A 21,095-nucleotide genomic window follows, 5' to 3' on the forward strand; every position below is an offset into this window, starting at 1 on the left:
GCTTGAATTTATTGTTCTGGTTGAATGCTCCTTGCATACTTGAAAAGAATGAGTATTCATTCTGCTGTTGTTCAAAGTTTTCCTCTGGTATTATTTTCCTTCAGCCTGAAAAACTGCCTTTAGCATTACTTTTAAAGCAAATCTGCTGGCAACAAATTTGACACATAACATATTGTATGTCATCTAATTTTGAATTATATATTGAACATTTTGAATATTGTGTGAACCCTGGGTCTTAAAATATTCTCGAAAATGTGAATTCTTTTTTTTTTTTTTTTTTTTTTTTTTAACAGACAACTCAGTTAGGGACAGACTGCAAGTTCTGTTTCACCTTCTTCATACAGATTTCTTCAAGTTTTGATGTCCTCAGCAGTTTGCTTGCTTTTGTTTACTTTGCAGAGTTCTCTGGTACTTGCTTTTGTATTTTGTTCAATTTTCAGTTGTGGGAGAGAGGCCGCAGTGGGTTTAATTTATGCTAACTGGAATTACAGGTCTCTCTTTTTTTTTTTTTTTAAAGATTTTATTTATTTATTCATGAGAGACAGAGACAGAGAGAGAGAGAGAGAGGCAGAGATACAGGCAGAGGGAGAAGCAGGCTCCATGCAGGGAGCCCAATGTGGGACTTGATCCCGGGTCTCTAGGACCACGCCCTGGGCTGAAGGCTGGCTAAACCTCTGAGCCACCGGGGCTGCCTACAAGTCTCTGTCTTATCTTTTTTTATTCCACAGTTTAGATAGAATTATTGCTTTATACCCATCAATGTTTATCTACATGCTTACAAAAATAAAGTTTACTGCTCTAATCCTTTTTGAATCTTAGGCCTTCCTTCTAGAATCATTTTCCACCTTTTGAGGGATATCCTTTAGAAATTCTTTTACTTAGGAGATACTAGAAGTAAAACTCTGTTTTTGTTTTTATTTCATGTGTTTATTTTGCTTTTATTCCTGAAAGATGGTTTTGTTGACCATTCAGATCTGGATTGATAGTTATTTTTATGTCAGAACTTTAAAGGTAACATTTCATTGTTTTCTGACTTATTTCTGCTGGGAAAGTTCTTGTCATTTTAATTGTTGTTCCCTCATAGGTAATACATCTTTTTATTCTGGAAACTTTTAAGAACTTTTTCTCTTTATTTGTCCTTCCAAGATTCACTGGTCTTCTTGATTCTTAGGAGTGATGCCTTATGTATTCTCAAACTATTACTCACGAAATAGTCCCTTTCCATTTATTCTCTAATATGTCCTTCTGGAACAATGATTAGATGTTGGTTGAGCATTCTCATTCTGTCCTTCGTATCTCTTTGCTTCTCTTTCATATTTTTAATCTTTTTTTCTGTGTTGCATTCTTATTATTGAGACAAAGAGACAAGCAGATGAGGTTCAAGACAGAAAATTAAAGTAAAAGCTAGTCTTGACGTCTTGACCACTAGTTAGAAAATATTAAAGGCATGTAAAATAGAGATATCTGTCACTATCTGTAGGATTTCTAGTTGAAAACCATTTAGATGGTTAATTTGCTTTTTAAATTCCTGCTAGTATTTATAAATCTAATCCTTTTTGTTTATTTGATTTCTTTAGGTCATTGTGTCAATGAGTATAGCATTTGCTCAACAAACTGAACTATCTAGAATATCTGGGGAAAAAGAGAATACTACATTATCAAAACAAGCACATGCTTTCTGTCAGCAAGAACGTTTAAATGAAGTGAAATTTTCACAGGGTCAAACTTTTGAAGCGATGGAGATGAAATCTAAAGAAGAGTTTAAACCACTTAGTACAGAGTTAGGAGAAGATGGAACAGAAGTTCTGTTATCAAACAGTGATAATCTTGATCATATATTAGAATCGAAGGACCGTGAACTGACTATTTCAGAAGAAATGTTCTCCAAAGATAAAACATTTATAGTCAGAGAACCTGTAAGTATGCTTCCTTGTGTAAAAAAATCTGACTTCCTTCACTAGAAATATACTACCAGTAATTAATGCTCCTTATGGGGAAGGAAGGTATCTAATCTAGTCTTGACTTGTGAATTTATGAATGTTTTGTTATTTCTATATGAATAAATGATTCAACCTTATTAAATAAAGCAAGTCTCATTCAAAGTATTGTTGATTTTGTACATATTGTACATGGTAAAATCTCATTGTAAGTTATACCTCCATTAATTTTGTTTCAGCCAATTTGAGATTAATTATCTTTAGTTTAGCAGTATATATGAATAAAAGATTTGCTTCATTTAATGTGATAACAACATCATAAGGAAATAGTATCTGTTTAAGAAGATAATCTAAAGTATTCTGTATATATTAATTCTCTACTTACTCATTAATGGAGGATCTATTCTGTGTCTATACTACAACTGTGCATTTAACAGAAAGTAGTAAATCCTATGTTTTAAAGTTATCTAAATTCAAATTTTTTATTAATGTTCAGGATGGGTTATGTTTTAAGAGGCATATTCAAATACAGTTGTCAACTTCTGCATGAAGTGTAAAACTTGGGTATTTGAAAACCTTTAATTTACCAGCAGCTGTTCATTTAAGTAATAGCTCTTTGGGAATTGAAGCACTTATAGAACTTCATTAAGGAGTTGATTTCTTATGACTATGAGAAAGTGGAATATAAAGCTTTTGCTTCCAAGTAAAAATTATTGAAAATTGTTTCTTATCAAGCAGTTCTCTGTAGTACTGTGATGACCACTGCATAATATAAATAGGTAAAACTTTTCATGTTTTATAAATTTAATTTTAAGTTATAAATATTCCATTTATTTTATCTCCCCATCATAAAATATCGAGGGATAATGAAGTTATAGCTTCACTAAGAGCAGAAGGCATCCTGAAGATGTTTAGTCTTTGTTCTTCTTTTATCCCATAGAATCAGATTGCATCTAAACTAACTGCTAAACAACTATTTTGCTTTTAGAGAATAACGTGTAATGATAATAAACTAACTTCACATCAAATTGGAATTATAATTAAGACAAATATCTTTTTCTAAAATTTATGTTTTAGTTTAGTAATGGGGATAAAAAAATCAGGTACTTTGTGATATTAGATTACTTTTATATTTTCTTATAATGTTGATGCTTACAGATTCCCACAAAGTGTCTTATGATTGCTTTTTTTTTTCTTCTACTATTATAGATCCATGATGAGATTTTGGTATCAAGTATGGATGCTTCTAGACAACTAATGTTAAATGAAGAACAGTTGGAAGATATGAGGCAAGAACTTGTACGACAATACCAAGAACATCAACAGGCAACAGAACTGTTAAGGCAAGCACACATGCGCCAGATGGAGAGACAGCGAGAAGACCAGGAACAGCTACAAGAAGAAATTAAGAGACTGAATAGACAGTTAGCCCAGGTATGTGACTTAGAGTCCCTTTTCTCCCCAATTAACATAACAATATTCTTTATGTAGCCTTTTTTTAAAAGTCAAAATTATTGCTAAGGTGTAAATAAATACAAATATTTAACATCAGGAATGTACTCCATCAGCACAACAGCGATAGATCTTGTTAGGAACACCTGACTCAACCTTAGAGTGCATTGCCTTTGTGCCATTTTATTTATCTGCCTTTTCAGGTGTTGGAAAAGTGGCTACAAGGTTGTTTGTATGTTTTTTTTTTTTAATCATTCCATTGACCATACATGACGAAAGCACTTTGGCAATTTTGGAAATTCTTTATGCTGAGGTGCAATTGATAGTCATTTTTCCCATATTCATTTACAGTTTTGTGAGTCTGCCAATTAGCATCTCCAGGGTATACCTTTATCTATCTTAATCTGTCTTATTAATCATTAATGGAAATCTGAAGTAGTATGTTTCTGGAACTTCCTCCAGGGAAACATCTCTTCTTGATTTGAGAAATGCAGATTTATATAACATTCTTACCCCTTTCCTTACTCCTTGGTATTTGGGAGCTGGATTCTTATCAATTGCTATATATAGTATACTCACAAAATCATTACGGAAAAGCAAGAAATACTTGTATAAAAGTTCCTTTAAAAACAAACTTATTCAATTTATTTTGAAAATTTAAGAGATTAAAAAATAAAGAAATCTTGAAATATGTTCCTTCAAAAAAGGAATAGGAAGATTGGGAGTTGAACATAAAACATATCATTTGGAAAAATTGGTATTGCTTTTCTTCATAGCATTTTGTGAATTTAAACTTCTGAATTTTCAATGCAAAATTGATGTATAAAAATAATATCAATTGAGCTTCACAGATTTCTGAATTAGCTTTTTTTAAGTTTCAAATTTTGCATTGAACTTAAATATGTGCTTTTAACCTCCTATCATGGGATGTAACTCCTAAGTAGAAAGGGCCTTTTGGTCCCAGGAGGTTAAAAGAAATCTGCTAATTATTTCTGCTTTTTTCCTACTATCGCAAACAATATTCTCTCATGACCTTTTTTCTTATTTAGAGATCCTCAATAGATAATGAAAACCTGGTTTCAGAGAGAGAGAGGGTGCTTTTAGAGGAGCTGGAAGCACTAAAGCAGCTGTCTCTAGATGGAAGAGAGAAGCTGTGTTGTGAGCTGCGCAACAGCAGTACGCAAACACAGGTAGTATGGACTTTGGCCCACCTAGGATCAATGGATCAACAATGCAGTAGGATCTGTTTGTCTTTGTGTTGTTGGTGTGAAATGTATTTTTAATATGTGTTGAGCTTAACATATTTGTGATTGTTTATTTGCAAGGTAGGTGGAGTCAAGATGCTTTACATTCCCTTTAAGGTAATTTGCATAGGACATTGCTATAGCAGCAACTATTGTTTCACCAGAGAGCAGCCTAACAAACTTGTCACATAGAGCATGCATCAACTTGAACCCATTAAAGTGTTTTTCATCTGTGCATTAGGTTGCGTTATCTTTTTTGATAATGCTAATCTCTTGATAAAATGTAGTTAAATATTATTTCAGAGATTATCTATTTTGCCCACAGAGGTTTCTATTTCACCTCACAACAGTATAGAAGAACGACATGCTGTTTCTGAGATGACAGGCTTTCTTTCTGTTTTGTCCTCTCTACCTTTACACACACTTAAGCAGAATGGAAATGAAAACCAAGAGGAAATTGAAGAAGAGACCTTTAAAGAAAAGGAGCTAGACAGAAAACCTGAAGATGTGCTTCCTGATATTCTGACCAGTGAAAGGTATACAAAATGGTTTTTTTTTTTCGGTTTAAAGGGAATTAAAATAGTTGTTTCAGTGTGGTAAACTTTACTTATCCTTATTTTGATCTTGTACATTTATTTGTCCATTTTACTCTGTATGTTAAAGAATTACCAACTTTTGATTGTTAAAAAGACAAATTTTTAAAAATCTTTTTTATGTAAAGTAATTTTTAGCTATTGATCATGTAGTTAACTCAGTAAATGATAAGGCATTACTTGGGTTATTGAACGTTTCTTGATTAATTTTATTCTGCACATAGGCCATTTTTTATCCTAAAAAACACAATTGTACTTGTGAGTGTATTTCTTCACTATATGGACATGCATTCAGTATAAGCCACCCCCTTGTGATGAGGAAGAAAATGAAGTGTGGTAGTTTACAGTTAGCTTCTTTCGTTCATTTACTGCATATCAGATGAGAACTTTTAATCCATATCCCACTTATGTAGAGGAATAAATTAATGATCCGATGTTAACAAAACTTATCCTGATTAGATTTTGTAGACATTAATATAAAAATATTATTAAATATTAAATGATAATTACCCCTGTATTAAGGACTTTAAGCATAATATTTTAAAATTTGTTTTGTTCAAATAAAAATAATTTCTTTAATTTTAAATTAAATTAATATCTACTAACTTAATTTCCTCCTTTTCCAATTTCTGTGACTGTCAACCCTCTGTGTCCTCCTAACCTCCTTCCTCAGCTTGCATGGAGGAATTTGGCCCCTAAGATTTTGGCTTCCCCATTGGATCATCAGTATGGAACACAGTCAGTATGGAACTCAAACAAGAAAGACAGTGTATGAAAATTAGAGTTACCACGGCAATATAAAATAAACAAAATGTTTATTTTATATTATTTATCTCTAACTGGTACAGTTTTAAAACTAGTGTTTAGTTTTTAGGAATTTTTGCAGCAAATGCTAATAAATGAGTATTCATACTTATTCTCTTTACCATCATATTAATTTTAATCATTTCTCTTATTTAGAAATATTTTCAAATTGTCCTAAACCTGAGGTGTTTGGGGCTTGAACAAAACCTAGGAAAAAGTTAAATAAAACCCTTGACTGACTTACTACTAACTAAATTACTTAGAGTTTTATTTTTAATATCCTCGCCTCATGTAAGCAGAGAACTTGATCTAGGTACAAAAATAGAACTGTCTCTTTCACTTGACAGATACTGGAGGAAAGCTTGTCCGTTTATTACCTTGTCTTAAAATAGTTAGGTCATGTGCCTGTGAAAATAGATATCTTTTAACCTGATTGTGATCTCCCACAGTGTGAAGTTGAGAGAGCAAATTGTCTTAAGGCAGACAATCTTTACCATAAAGTCTCTTATTTTATCTATATATATTATATATAAAGTTTGCCACTGTAGTACTGTTATTGAATTAAGCTATTAGGATAAGAGAATTGTTTAGTTATCCAGAAGTCTTCTGGATCAGAATTTATGGAAGTATATTTCTTGACATGAGACCATGTCTATGTTAAGAAAAAAAAGGTTACAAAAACTCTTTGTCTTGGATAATTCCATTTTTGTTTTTAAAATGTATATATTTATGAGGTGGAGGGGAAGACTAGAAAGATAGACATTAAAATGTTAACACTGATTATTTTTGCTGAGATACTTAGATGGGTGATTAGAAATATTTTCCATTTTTTAAAAAATGAGATAGTTTGGCATCTTTTAAAAAAGACAAACACACTATTAATTCCATTTGGTTGAAAATAGGTTCCTTCTACTGGCTGAAATAAATGTGGTTTATGTAACTTGAGAAAATTTCTGTCTCTGGAGCAGATATAATAAAGAATGGCCTGTAATCCTCTGGCCATAGTCCTATTACACAATAGACCTTTTTAAAAACTGGTCTCTGCCTATTTTTGTAATTTAATTAAGTAGATTATCACCAGTAAGTTATAGAAATACCCGTTTTTCTGGTGGAATTTTTAAATTACATTTTACATTATATTGTTTGACACATAAAAAATTAAATGTGAAACATGTAGAAGAACCATAAATGTTTTACCAGCTTGCGTATGCTTGAATCCTAGCACAATTTTTAAAGTTTAACTTTTGTATCTCCTTAAAATTTTCTTGTAATTTAGAAAATTTACTATCTTAAAACTTTAGTTATTTGATTTCTTTAAGGTCAGTAAAGTACTGCCCATGTGTAAAAAATGTTATAGTTTACTGAGGGACCAAAATTTTTTAAACGAAAACAAGTTTTATATTGTAATCATTAAATAAAAAAACAAAAGCACTTAATTGTAAGTGCAATTCCTTATTTTTTTGGTAGAGAGGATCGTATGATATTTTTCAAGTCAGATATTTTGTGGTACATTTTTTGTGGGACATAAGCAAAGTATTTGCTTCAGAAAGATTAAGCATTATAATAAATGTTTCTTTATCTATACAGATTTGCACTCCAAAAAGCTAATAACAGACTTCTAAAGATCCTCTTAGAAGTTGTAAAGACAACAGCAGCTGTTGAAGAAACCATTGGTCGCCATGTTCTTGGTATTCTAGATAGATCTAGTAAGGTCCCGTCATCTGCCAGCTTGATTTGGAGGTCAGAAGCAGAGACACCTATAAAGTCATGTATCCATGAGGAACATACAAGAGGTACTAGTTTTATATGCTGTTGAGACCATCATCATTATCTTCAATAAATCTTTCTGAGTTCAAAGCAGTTTGCTACATGTTGAAAATACAGAAGAGAATATTAAAGTTTTTTTCCAACAAAAAGATCTTCAGACACAAATATTTGGAGCCACCCTTCTCAAAATGTCATTATTGTGTAGCATTTGCAGTGGGTGTCTTGTAGTTGTTGTACATACTCAGGTTTAACTACTTTGCTATATAAATCGGAGGCTGTTTAATTCTCTACCATAAAATAATTCCATATCACTTCTCAGGACTCTTATCAATATCCATGAGGTATTGGCAGCATCTTGAAACTACCCTATAAAATTAGAAATAAAGAATTTTTCAGAATCAAGCATCAGTTTCACATACCTGTTGAGATGGTCAGAAGAAAGTCTTGATAAGAAACCCAAGATTTGATCTTTATTTAGACTATCCTCTGCTAGTTCCTTTCTTCCTTTCAGAAAAGTGGTTTGAAGTATGACACTATGTATAGATCTAGAGCTTAGATCCTGATGTGACATAGCTCTCTTCCTAATTCTCTCTCCTTCTAGCTATTTGGGGTAGGCTCTTTGGATTTCTTATTTTCACACTGCTGACATCCACTCTCTCTTGTTTTTTAATTCCTTGTTGGTGAGGGAATCAGGCAATCAAAAGTAAGAAAGTTTTTGTCAATAATGGGGAAAAAAAGGGTCTGGGCTCTTGGATCAGCAGATCAAGTCCACATTTTACTATCATTTCACACCCAAGTATTTCTCCCCAATTAGAGGCCAACCTTCTGAAAATGCCAGTATTTGGAGTCTTTGAGAGCATTATGTTTATATTTCATGTGGAGAAATGAGAAGAAATTATCCTACTTACAGAAGGTTTACCTAATTACAAGTTGGCCAGTAGTATGTTTCCAAGTGCAGAGAAAGCTTGATTTGGAATTGTAAGTAACACTGCTTCAGTTGAGTACAGAGATAATTTTTTTAAAACCTCTTGGAGCTCCTGGGTGGTGCAGTCCAGTTGAGCATCCAGTTCTTGGTTTTGGCTCAGGCCATAATCTCAGGGTCCTGTGATCAAGCCTTGGGCCAGGCTCTCCCCGCTCACCAGAGTCTGCTTGAATTTCTCTCTCCCTTCCCATCTCCCCCTCTTGCTTATGCTCTCTCTCTCTTTCTCTCTTGCTCTTTCCCCCTCTAAAATAAATAAATCTTTTTAAAAATACCTATTTTAATAAAATGAGAACTGAAATAATACTGAATTTTTAAACTTTTTTTTCAATTTCATTCTTTTCAAACTTTGTGGAAGTATTTTTTCAAATGAACTTCACTGTTAAGCTCTCAATCAAGGGCTATTTTATTTCTACATGTAGATCTTGATGTATAGAAAAGAATTAAGTAATACTTTCTTGGTCTTACTGTAAATGTGTTTATCAGACTAATTAGGGTGACCACTAATATCATTTGAGGACCTTTACAAATCCATTTTGTATCTTGAAGGAATATTGAATTTATAGAATTTATCATTTAAAACTTTGGATTTTCTGATAAAATTGGCTTAAAAATTGACACTATTCTATTTCTAGTAATTTTTCTGATCATTCATATTTTTCATGGAGCCTATTGTAAAAACTAAAGGAGCTTTTGAAATACTTCTTTTATGTCTTATTTAATACCACAGAAAAAGTTCAGTCTTAATCGGATGATGAAGCAACATTTGCTTTTCAGTTTTTATATATGACTTTTTATTGTAGTTAGTAGCACTTGTGGTCTATCTTCAGCTTTCGAGTCCAAACTTGTTTCAATTTTAAGCATGTACAGACTTGCTAACTCTCTAAAAAAGTAAATAATTGATTTGCTAATGTTTACTTCCTCATAAGAATTAACCTAGTTTATGAAATTAAAGGGAGATTTTGAGCCAATATGAAATTACTTGAACTTGAGTGAATATTAAAGTAGTTCATAACAATAAATTCCTGTAGGATGTGTTGAAAGAAAATTTCTTTGAGATCTGTGCTGTGATGGCTCAGTGATAGAATACGTACCTCTGTTTTGTAATAGGAAAATCAATAAAGTTACTACATTTTTTAAATCGTAAAGGAAGGTGACATCAGAACCTAACAGTTGACATGAGTGTGCTTCTTGCTAGGCTGACTCCCTTGCGAGGCCTTCCACTCTCCAGAAAGGATCTAAAGTATGTGAATACTTTCTTGGAAACTGCCTTCAGGACCTGTACCCCAACCTTCCAGTGTCCTCAATGACTGCATATCTTAAATATTCCTATTGTTTCTAGGATAAAGGCCAAATGTCTATAGCCAACAGTAGCTTTTTCCTAGAACACTCTTTAATGCTGGTTCCTCAGAGACCTCCTCGACCACTTCATCTCATTTAGGCCCTCAATCTCATCTGCTGCCACTTCATTTTGGAGTAAGAGGATGTGATAGAAAGAATGTTGGATTAGTAATTAGAAGACCTTTGATTCTTATTCTAGCTCTCTACAACTTTAGGCAAATCTCAGTCTCTCAGGACTTTTGTTCAGTTAACTCATCTGTCAGGTATAAGAGGCAAAGGAGAATCAGTGGTTTCTAGTTGAAGCTCTAGAGATCTTCAGAAGGCTGTTAGGGTTAGGGATGCTCTACTGTATCACCTACCCTGCTTAATCTGGTAAGATACAAAATGAACGTGGTATAAATCCATAAAGTAAATGGCTAAAGGACTTCTGAATAACCATCATCTGCTGTGTTTAAGACACAGATCTGAACGGTTCACCAATCTGAAATCATGAGTCTTCACCAAACTGGCCCTTCTGAGATTTCTATTGTCATTTTATGAAATTGCCCTGCCAGTTTGTTTTTCTCTGATATTTCCCCCAGGGACGAATTATTATAAATACAACATAACCTTGATGTCTTTCTCATTCTTTTATGTCATTGGAATAAACAACAACAACAAAAGTTCTTTTTCTTTATTGGAACTAATTTACATTATTTTCATTTGTTTCTATCTTCAAAATGTTACCAATAAAATACATTAAGCTGGTTGACATCTTCACCTTTTCTAGATACTTTATGTTTTTTCATTAGCATTTGAAAAAGTTAACTTTCAGTGGCTTTTTATAAGCCATTTGTTTTATGTATCTTTTGTAGTTTGTGCTTGAGGTTTGTTCCCATGCAGTATACTATATCTTTATTTTTTTTTCCTCACCACTGATTTCTTTCCCAAAGCATGCTGATATCTTCATAATATGAAGGAAAAAAAAAGTGCATTGGTTCTTCTTAATTTTGCTCCCCACTCAAGGTAAACTATGACAAACTCCATGAGAGATTAGACTAGCTCTTGATTTTACCAGCTTTGGTGTCTGTTCCTACAGTACCATAGCTGTTCTCTCTCAGGATAATAGTGACTTCCCAGTTGTCAAATTCTGTAGCATCTTCTCAAGCCCTTGTCTTGTTTGAGTTTCTAGACAAATAACATTACTGACATCTCTACCTCTTTTGAAATGTTCTCTTGTCTCCTGGAACATCTCCAATCTATGACATTTTTTCACACAGGGTCTTCTATTAGGTTATTATATAATGGAGGCTCCAACTATGTCTTTTCTGAAACAGGAAAGCAGTTGTTTACTATTCATAAAACAAAATGTATCCACTTTGAGGATTTCAACTCTCACCTGAATACAAATGACTTTTAAAGTTCTACAGAACCAAATTTCCAAAAGTTGACTCATCTTCTCTACATAGCCCCTTAACACTTCAGACTTAACTTTTCATGCCTACTCTATGCACTTTCTCCTGATCTTTAAAATATTTCTCTTAATGACTCTTCTGACACCTAAGAACAGTCTGTGCTTGAACCCCAGAGTCATCTTTTACTACTTTCTTTCTCTCTTGTCTTACATTTAATCTTCTCTGACCTGTGCCCAACCACTTTCTGCCTTACGGCACTTCTCATGTAAGTGATTGAAATAGTCTTCGTCTCTTCTTCAGCCTTTTCTCTGCATTGCCACAGTTTACTTCCTGATTCATAGATTTGATACCTTCCTGTTAAAAAAAATCATTTATCAGCCCCATTATTTATAGCAAAACCTCAAGATTCCTATAAAAGTCAAGACCATTCACAACTTAGATAAGCCGCCTTCAGATAAGAGCTACCTTCTTTTAGCTCTCCTCCCACCACATCCTCACTTCTCCACAGACTTTCACCCCGTAAGGCCTTGGTTCCCCATCGTATCAGACTGTTCTCTTCAGATTTGTCAAAGTCACTGTATTTATTAGGAAAAAAGGTCACTAAAATGCAATTAATTCCTTAAAGATACTATATAACATATTTTTAGTGTTTTTTTAAACTCATTTATTTTACAACTGGAAGTTTATACTTTTTTTTTTTTTTTTTTTTTTTTTTTTTTTTTTTTATCTATGATAGTCACACACAGAGAGAGAGAGAGAGGCAGAGACACAGGCAGAGGGAGAAGCAGGCTCCATGCACCGGGAGCCTGACGTGGGATTCAATCCCGGGTCTCCAGGATCACGCCCTGGGCCAAAGGCAGGCGCCAAACCGCTGCGCCACCCAGGGATCCCCCATATTTTTAGTTTTAAACACCAATCACAAACTATTAATTTTTCTTCCTTCCAAAGCTACTTCAAAAATATTTTCTAGACTACATTCATTTTGTTTAGTAACTTTATAATATGCATTGTGCTGTACTTTATATGAATTCATTTTGAATTCCAAGATCCTTTTGAACTCATAAATACTTGTTAAGTATTAATCCTTATTATCAGGATACTGATACTTGGTATATCAAGTATTTGAATACTTGGTAAAATATAAGTAAGTACTAGTCTGGTTGTTGGCTGTTTTTAAGTTTTGAGAATAAAAATACAAAGTGAAAATTGTATTGGCTGTTACACTAAGAACTAAATAAACTATGTAATAGCAAATATTTAAAATCATTTCCTAGAATGCAGTTTTGGATCTTTTAGCTGGTGTTTTGTGCAGAAGAGATGCTTAGTGAATATTGAACTGTACTGCATTCAGATCTTGTATCTGAAACTGTAACTGATATTGTTAATACATGAGATTGAGAGAATTCCATGGTACCAGCTACTTTAGTGAGACATTTTAATAAGTAGCTCTAAATCTCCTGGATGACTGTATCAAAATGAATATTCTGAGTACTTTGGAAATCAAAGTTTGCTACTAATTCGCTAACTTTCTAAGTTACTGATCAGAAATATACACTACATGTAATAAAAGAATAGGTAATTCCTCTTCAATACATTTCATCATTAGTTTGTAGTATGCTGCCACAGGTGAATTCTGTATACCGTGACAGCAATGAATCACTTCTGCTTTTATTTTCAGTTTAGAAAAAATACTTCCAAAGCTTATTCTCTGCCCATGTAAACTCCGTTTTGTTTAAATAAAAAATACAAAACATACATCCATAGTTAAATAGTACTGCTCATCAGTCTATTAACTTCTTTGTAGTTACCTCTTACAAAAACTTCAGGCTACAAAATGATCTTAGTCCCTTTAACTGTCTAACCTGAGCTGGTGATGCTACCCAATAGTGTGCTCTGAAATGAAAGGATCTGTGGGGCATCTGGGTGGTTCAGTCAGTTAAGCTTCCGATTCTTGGTTTCAGCTCAGGTCATGATCTCTGGGTCCTGGGATCAAGCCCCTAATTGGGCTCCACACTCAGCTGGGAGTCTGAGGATTCTCTCTCTCTTTCTCTCTTCTCTCTTCTCTCTCTCTCTCTCTCCTTCTCTCTCTTCCTTTCTCCCTCTCCCCTCCCCCCCATCCCTCCACTTGCTTATACTCTTTCTTTCTGTCAAATAAATAAATCTTAAAAAAAAAAAAAAAGAGGATCTCTTCCATACAGAATCGAGTACCTCTATCCTTCCATATACCTGGAATATCCCATTGCACTATGTTTTCCTTTTCATATCATTTATGTATTTATTTTCTCATCATATAATTCTTGAGGATAAGAACCAGATCTCACCACCTATGTGTCTCCATTACTTAGTAAATCTTGCATGGTGGACACTTAGTAAATATCTATTGAAATTTGTTTTAAAGTCCGTAGCAAAAAGGGGCACCTGGGTGTCTTAGTTGCTGGGCATCCAACTCTTAATTTTGGCTTGGGTAGTGATCTGGGGGTAGGTCATGAGATCAAGCCCTGCATAGGGACTCCACGCTCAGTCGAGGAGTCTACTCGAGATCTTCCCCTCTCCCTCTGTCCCTTCTCGAACTGTTTGCACATGTGTCCACTCTCTCTCTCTCTCTCTCTAAAATGAGTAAGTAAATCTTAAAGGTTTTGTCAAAGGAAAAAAATACTGAATAACCCAAGTATTAATTTCTGCAAAGCCTTCTTTTTTTATATATATATATATTTTTTAATTTTTATTTACTTATGATAGTCACAGAGAGAGAGAGAGAGAGAGAGGCAGAGACACAGGTAGAGGGAGAAGTAGGCTCCATGCACCAGGAGCCCGATGTGGGACTCGATGTGGGACTCGATCCCGGGTCTCCAGGATCGCGCCCTGGGCCAAAGGCAGGCGCCAAACCGCTGCGCCACCCAGGAATCCCCCTCTGCAAAGCCTTCTTAGCATAGCATTACCCTTCTCATTCTTCTTCCTGCTTGATTATCAAATAATATTACATTCTGTGTTTGCCTATTTGTTATATTGCCGTGTTGTTTTTAAAAGGCCTTTAAAAAAGACCTTGTTAAAAAAAAAAAAAAAAAGACCTTGTAGTTCATGGCTTCAGGTCTTAATTTGATTTTATTTTGTAATTTTTTTTACTGTGATTATTAATTATAATTAATGTCTTTAAAATACTGTTATTCCAGTTACAGATGAATCTATACCATCTTATTCTGGAAGTGATAAGCCAAGAAATGACAGTATGTGGTCAAAAGTAACTGAAGAAGGGACAGATCTCTCAGAACGGCTTGTGAGGAGTGGTTTTGCTGGAACTGAAATAGACCCTGAAAATGAAGAACTTATGCTGAGTATTAGCTCTCGACTACAAGCAGCAGTTGAGAAACTCCTAGAAGCTATAAGTGAAACTAGTAGTCAGGTAACCTCCTTCTGTACTAAACTGTACTACATTTTTGCAGATTTTCTTTTAAGCCAGTGAATTAAATGTTTTCTATTGTCTCACAGAAATTTTGTTATGTTCTTCTTTAGCAGTTTGTTATATTTGTAACAACCAATATTGATATCAACAGGTTTCTTTTCAGTTGGTGTTAATTTTAGTGTCTTGATGGACTCTTTCAGCTTCTAAAATTCAGTGTTGTTGTAATTTAAAAATTATCTAGACCCTTACAAATTACATTTTTGATATCAAAAGAGATTTTAACTTTACCATTGAATGAAATATTCCATTATGTCATTTATTTGAAGGAATAATATAAGGACTCTTTTAAACAAACCATATACTCTAGTATGTCCCAACATATTACTATTACAGTATAATAACAAGTCAGACCTACAGTCCTTCACATGATTTTTACATCTTTTCATGAATGTTAATAGATTACCTCACTTTACTATCTCTCAGTATGTGATTAGAGTGAGGGACAGTTTCCACATTGAAGAAGTTTTTATAGAAATTTTAAAATTTTAAAGATATAACCATTTATAACTTAAAATGCAATTCTGTCTCTAACATTTTTACACTATGTATAATTATCTCTTACATTACTGTATGTAGAATTTTAAAAAATATTTATTGCTTTAAAATGAAGAAAAACCACTTATTTATTTTAAAAATGTTTAAAACAACTGTACAATCATAGCTATTATGTTAATCAAATGAGTACTCCACTGTCATCAGTTACAGGGCCAGTGTTAACATTTTCATTGATATCTTTATTCACAGTATCCTAGATCCATGTGTATTTCAGACAGTTGAGAAATTAAAAGAGTGTCTTTGATATCTTGTTATTTCTAATGTCTGGCTTTCGTTGATGCTACCTTTTTCCCTCTAAGAAATTATTCTGTTATGGAGTATTTCTGCAATAGCAGTGACTGTTGGATGTACCATATCTGACAAATATTGTTATATATTTTGTATTTTAATGCCAAATTCATGTATTTTTAGGTTAAGTTAGTGATTGAGTCCTGTCTTGGTTAGTGACCCTTGAAATTACTTTTTAACCACCTAGTATTAGGTTAATTTTTTATTATTAATCCATTCTTTTCCTCTTGGCAACTTGCTGGCACAGGCCTTATCAAAACACCATATTCTTCCAGTGAAATATTTGTCTTCTGAATAGTCTTCAGACAAGAGTTTTCCCCAGGTTCATCTTCCTTTTAGGGAGACAGTTTAAATTCTCTTCTATGCAAGAGTGCAGACTATATCTTTAAGAGCAAATTACCACACACTGCAATGAGAATTCACTAGTTGGCCAGCAGAATGTATCATAATTTATGTACTGTTAATTTTCTGGATTGTACCTTGATTGTCCAAATTAAGGTATTCATATTCAGTGAAGCGGTCTCAGAAATGTTTTCATAAATTGCTGTCTTTGGGCAATTCTTGTTTTTCTGAAGCTTTCTTTTACAGCAAGTATAAAATGATTAAAAGACTTTTGCTTCAGTTACTTAAAGATTTCTGTTAGCATCACAAAGAACTAAAACAAATACAGTACTTTTGAAAACTCAAATCTCAGTGTATTTACTTTTTTTTTTTTAAAGTCCTGGTAAGAAAAAAGGCATCAATAAAAACCAGTTTCATTTGTGTTACTAATCTAAGACATATGTTCTTGGATCAAAGAATTTTAATTTTTACCCTATTTTTCTTCAGCCTCAGGTAGACTTAAGCTCAAACCTTGAAACTATGAATGATATCTCATAACATAAAATTCCATAGCTATTATAAGAAAACACATATTTTCTACTAAGATTTACTATTTTTTCAAGTCTTAAGCCCTGGATTCGCTTTCTTTTAGAATGCTTACACATAAAACACTTTAATAATATGTTACTCTACTGAGTCAACTGAGCCAATTCAGGCATTTTCAGCTGTTTCTTTTCAGCACTTTTTTTTTTTCAGCACTTTTAAAGTTTGAGTGCATATGCATCATAATTATTCCTTTTATTCTATGAAAGTAATATAAATCTGTACAGTCTCCACATAATCCTGCCTTTTTTTTTCTTATTTCAGCTACATTAGTATTTAATTTCTGTGATTTGTACTCTTTCATACCATGAGAAAACTGGTAATACTTTTCCTTTATTAACCCCTATTAAATACTTTTAACCTGGATCTTGAACACTGTTAATAATGTTGCTGCTGCTTGATACCATTGTAAATTTTGGACAGCGTAGTTAATGCAGTGCAGTTGACCTTTGAATAATACAGCTGAAGCGTGCAGGTCCATTTATATGCAGATGTTTTTCAATGTATGCAGTACAGTACTGTAAATGCATTTTCTCTTATTTAAGATTTTCCTAATGCCATTTTTTTCTAGCTTGCTTTATTGTAAGAATACAGTATATATTACATAATACACAGAACATATAAAATATGTGTTACTTAACTGTTTATGTCATCAGTGAGACTTCTGGTCTGTAGTAGGCCATTAGTAGTTAAGTTTTGGAGGATTCAAAAGTTATATGGACTTTTGACAGTGTATCTATGTGTGGGGTCAGTGCCCCAGCCCTTGTGTTGTTCAAGGGTCAACTGTATAATATTGGTCTTTACACAAGTATGGTAAATAAATCAGAAGTGACCCATAGTTGGACTTATTCCTATAGGCTACTACAGAGAAAGTTCCCCCGTTAATCCATTAATACCGCCAACAGATGGCATCTCAGGTGTGGGATCCTCCTGAAACACTCATTTTCCCAGGCCAAGATCACACCTTATCACATCTGCTTGTGTGACCAGGTTGTGATGTATAGCAGGAGCCTGACCACAGCAATTTGCAAATTATTCTTAATTTGTAAAATATTAATATAGCCATATGTTATTTAGCTTTTACTGTATTATTTTAGATATCAATGAACAGGTCACAAAAACTTTGCCTACAGTAGTAAGCGGTTTTCAAACTGCAGTCTCTAAACCAGCAGCATCAGCATCACTGAGGACTTCTAAATTTAAATTCTCAGTCCCCACCCCTGACCTACTGAATGATAGAGCCCAGCAACCTGTGTTTCAAAAGTCCTTTTGGTGATTCTGATATACACTGAAGTTTGAGAACCACTGATCTAGAGATTATTGGTACCATGTTCATATTATGCTAGCTGAATTTTGAAGTGTTCTAATATCTGCTATATAAAAGGTTAAAGTGGTTGTTGCCATTGGTATAAAAATCAGATATTTCTTAATTGAAGTGTATTTTTAAAGTGATGAGAAGAGGAGCTTTGTAAAACTTTCTTTTAATCCAAATTTAGTTCACCTACTACTCTTCCATGGATAGATGTTTAAAGTCATTGACTGCTTCAGAATATTTTCATTAATAACTAAAATTATCTTGAACATGATATTTTTAACAGTACATTAGATTGATACAGAATAATGTGTAATCACCTTTCTGAAATAACTTGTATTCCATTTTCATTTTAATGTGTCATTATTTGGTTCTTCATAATGGTATAGTTCCCTTTTATCTTAATTTTTTTCACTTGTTATAAAAAAATTCTAAAGCAGAAATGAGAGACACTGCTAGTAGTCTACTTGTGCTTGCAATGACAGAGAAGTCCAGATAAGTAGCTCTGCAGAGCATACAATGAGACTAAGAAAGAGAGTAGCATCTCATACTTTGGAGTCAGGTAGGTCCAAGTAAAGCTTATTGGAAGACTCGATGCTTGAGATGAATCATTCATTCATCTTATTTTACTAAGCACCTACTATATAATAATTACTGTTTTACATACGAAGTATAGCATTAAAGAAAATAGTCGAAATCCTTGCTCTTCCAGAGCTCAACAGTTCAGTGGTGGTGACCAACAATACATAAACATATAGTGTGTCAGGTGGTGATATCTGCCAGAAAGAAAAAATAAAGGGAGATGGGGAAAGGGGACATTTTATATAGAAAAATCAAGGAAGACCTCTCTGATGAAGTAATAGTCAAGCATATTTGCTAAGTAAGATGAGGAGAGACAGCCATATAAGTAAGTAGGGGAAGAATGTTTAGGCAAAGGAATAACAAGTGTGAAGGCCCTGAAGTGGGTGTGTACTTGTTCTTTGTGTGGCTGACAAAGAGGCCGGTGTGGCTGGAACAAAGAGGAAAGTGGGAGATGAGGTCAGAGTGGTACCTGGGAACCAGATCACATGGAATTTAGGATTTAATTCCTAATCAGATATGATGGAGTCATCATGTACAACTTTTTTTACTTCATATTTTGAAATAATTTAGGCTTAGAGAAAAGTCATAAAATAGTATAAAGGGTTTCATTCACCTTCCCCTAATGCTAACATCTTGCATAATCATATTATAATTATCAAAACTTAGAAAGTAAAACTGGTATAATACTATAACCTGGGGATCCCTGGCTGGCTGAGCCGTTTAGCGCCTGCCTTTGGCCCAGGGCACGATCCTGGAGTCCCAGGATCGAGTCCCACATCGTGCTCCCTGCATGGAGCCTGCTTCTCCCTCTGCCTGTGTTGTGTCTCTGCCTCTCTCTCCCTCTCTCTGTGTATCTCATGAATAAATAAATCTTTTTAAAAAAATACTATAACCTGAAATATAAATGTTTGGATTTTGCCACTATTTCCCACTAAGGTCCTTTTCCCTTTCCAGGGTCCCAATTGCATTTAGTTGTCATGTCTTTGTCAGCTCTCTTCTCTTTTTCAGTTAGTAACTGAGTCTTTGTGTTTTATGACCTTGACACTTATAAAGGACTGGCTAGTTAACTTATAGAATGTCCCTCAATTTGGATTTGTCTGATATTTTTTTATGATTGCATGAAACTTATACATTTTTTACAAGAATACCACAAAAGTGATGTGCCCTAATCAGTATCATACCAGAAGGCACATGATGTTAAATATCTTATTAATGGTGATGTTAATCTTTTTTTTTTTTTTTTGGTAATGTTAATCTTGATTTCTTGTGGTATCTTCTGGGTTTCTCTACTATACTATTACTATTTTAACCTCTGTAATTACATACCTTGGAGGAGGTACTTTGAGATTATGCAAATATCTTGTTTCTCCTTAAACTTTAACCCAGTAACTTTAGTATTTATTGGTAGATCTTGTCTGTACAGTTATTACTGTGGTATTCTAATGGTGATTTTCTATTCTCCTCATTCCTTCTTTTATTATTCTGAAAGAGCTAATTTTTCACTCACATTTATAACCAGAATCCATGGGGCACCTGGGTGGCTCAGTGGTTGAGTGTCTGCCTTTGGCTCAGGTCGTGATTCCCGGGGTCCTGGGATTGAGTCCTGTGTCAGGCTCCCCACAGGGAGCCTGCTTCTCCCTGTGCCAATGTCACAGCCTCTCTTTCTGTGTCTCTCATGAATAAATAAAATCTTTAAAATATATAATATATTATGTGTGTGTATATATATATATATATATATATATGTATGTATCTATACACACACACACACACAAAATCAGGATCCATATGGACTCATGGTTATTTTTTTCAGTGGGTTATAATTCAGTACTATAGTAATTGGTTCTGTTCCAGCTTTGGCATTGAGGACTCTTTCAGGTTGGCTCTTTTGAAGTGCTTGCTTTTTTGAGCACTGTAAGTGTAACTATCAGAGTGCTTGCTTTTTTGAGCACTGTAAGTGTAACTATCAGAGGCTCCAAACCCATCTTGTGTTATTTCTGTCCTAGCCCTAGAATCTAACATTCCTCTAAGGAAATTAGGGTCCTCTTATCAGATAATGATATTTAGAAACCAAGATCTGGATGCTCTATGAACTCGTTGTTACTAAAGAGTCATGACTCGTAGGTCCTCTTAGTAGACTGCTGAAAATATAGGGGGTATATATATAAATACAGATACGTATTTATTTCTGTATCTTTATGTATGTGTGTGTGTGTGTGTATATATATATATATATAGCAAAAACGTTAGTTCATACATTACGTCTAATTCTGATCCAGTACCATAACATTCATTCTACCCTTCCCCTTTTCCTTTGTAACTTTGTTCTTGATCAGTGAGAAACCAGGGTTTCACTATCTACAGTATTTTTACTTGTTTGTTTAGCCATATATACCCATAAAATAATTTCACAATAATAAAATTTCACAATAATAAATAATTTCACAATAATAATTGTGAATA

The 21,095-nt window shown here is 33.7% G+C and overlaps 1 protein-coding gene across 11 annotated transcripts in view; it reads left to right on the top strand.

The window, feature by feature from the left end:
* The window catches only part of AKAP9 (A-kinase anchoring protein 9), a 150,724-nt gene that overhangs the window by 71,806 nt on the left and 57,823 nt on the right, over nucleotides 1-21,095 (top strand). For 6 of the 11 annotated variants that reach the window (XM_072764244.1, XM_072764246.1, XM_026003738.2 and 3 more), the window contains 6 exons: nucleotides 1,578-1,916; nucleotides 3,147-3,371; nucleotides 4,439-4,579; nucleotides 5,063-5,169; nucleotides 7,618-7,823; nucleotides 14,682-14,911. In XM_072764244.1, coding sequence (XP_072620345.1) covers nucleotides 1,578-1,916; nucleotides 3,147-3,371; nucleotides 4,439-4,579; nucleotides 5,063-5,169; nucleotides 7,618-7,823; nucleotides 14,682-14,911 — 1,248 coding nt within the window. The remainder of the gene's footprint in view (nucleotides 1-1,577; nucleotides 1,917-3,146; nucleotides 3,372-4,438; nucleotides 4,580-5,062; nucleotides 5,170-7,617; nucleotides 7,824-14,681; nucleotides 14,912-21,095) is intronic. The other 5 variants (XM_026003739.2, XM_026003741.2, XM_072764248.1 and 2 more) reach the window with 2 other exon arrangements.

This window comes from Vulpes vulpes, chromosome 7 (assembly GCF_048418805.1).
Source record: "Vulpes vulpes isolate BD-2025 chromosome 7, VulVul3, whole genome shotgun sequence".
Taxonomy (NCBI): domain Eukaryota; kingdom Metazoa; phylum Chordata; class Mammalia; order Carnivora; family Canidae; genus Vulpes; species Vulpes vulpes.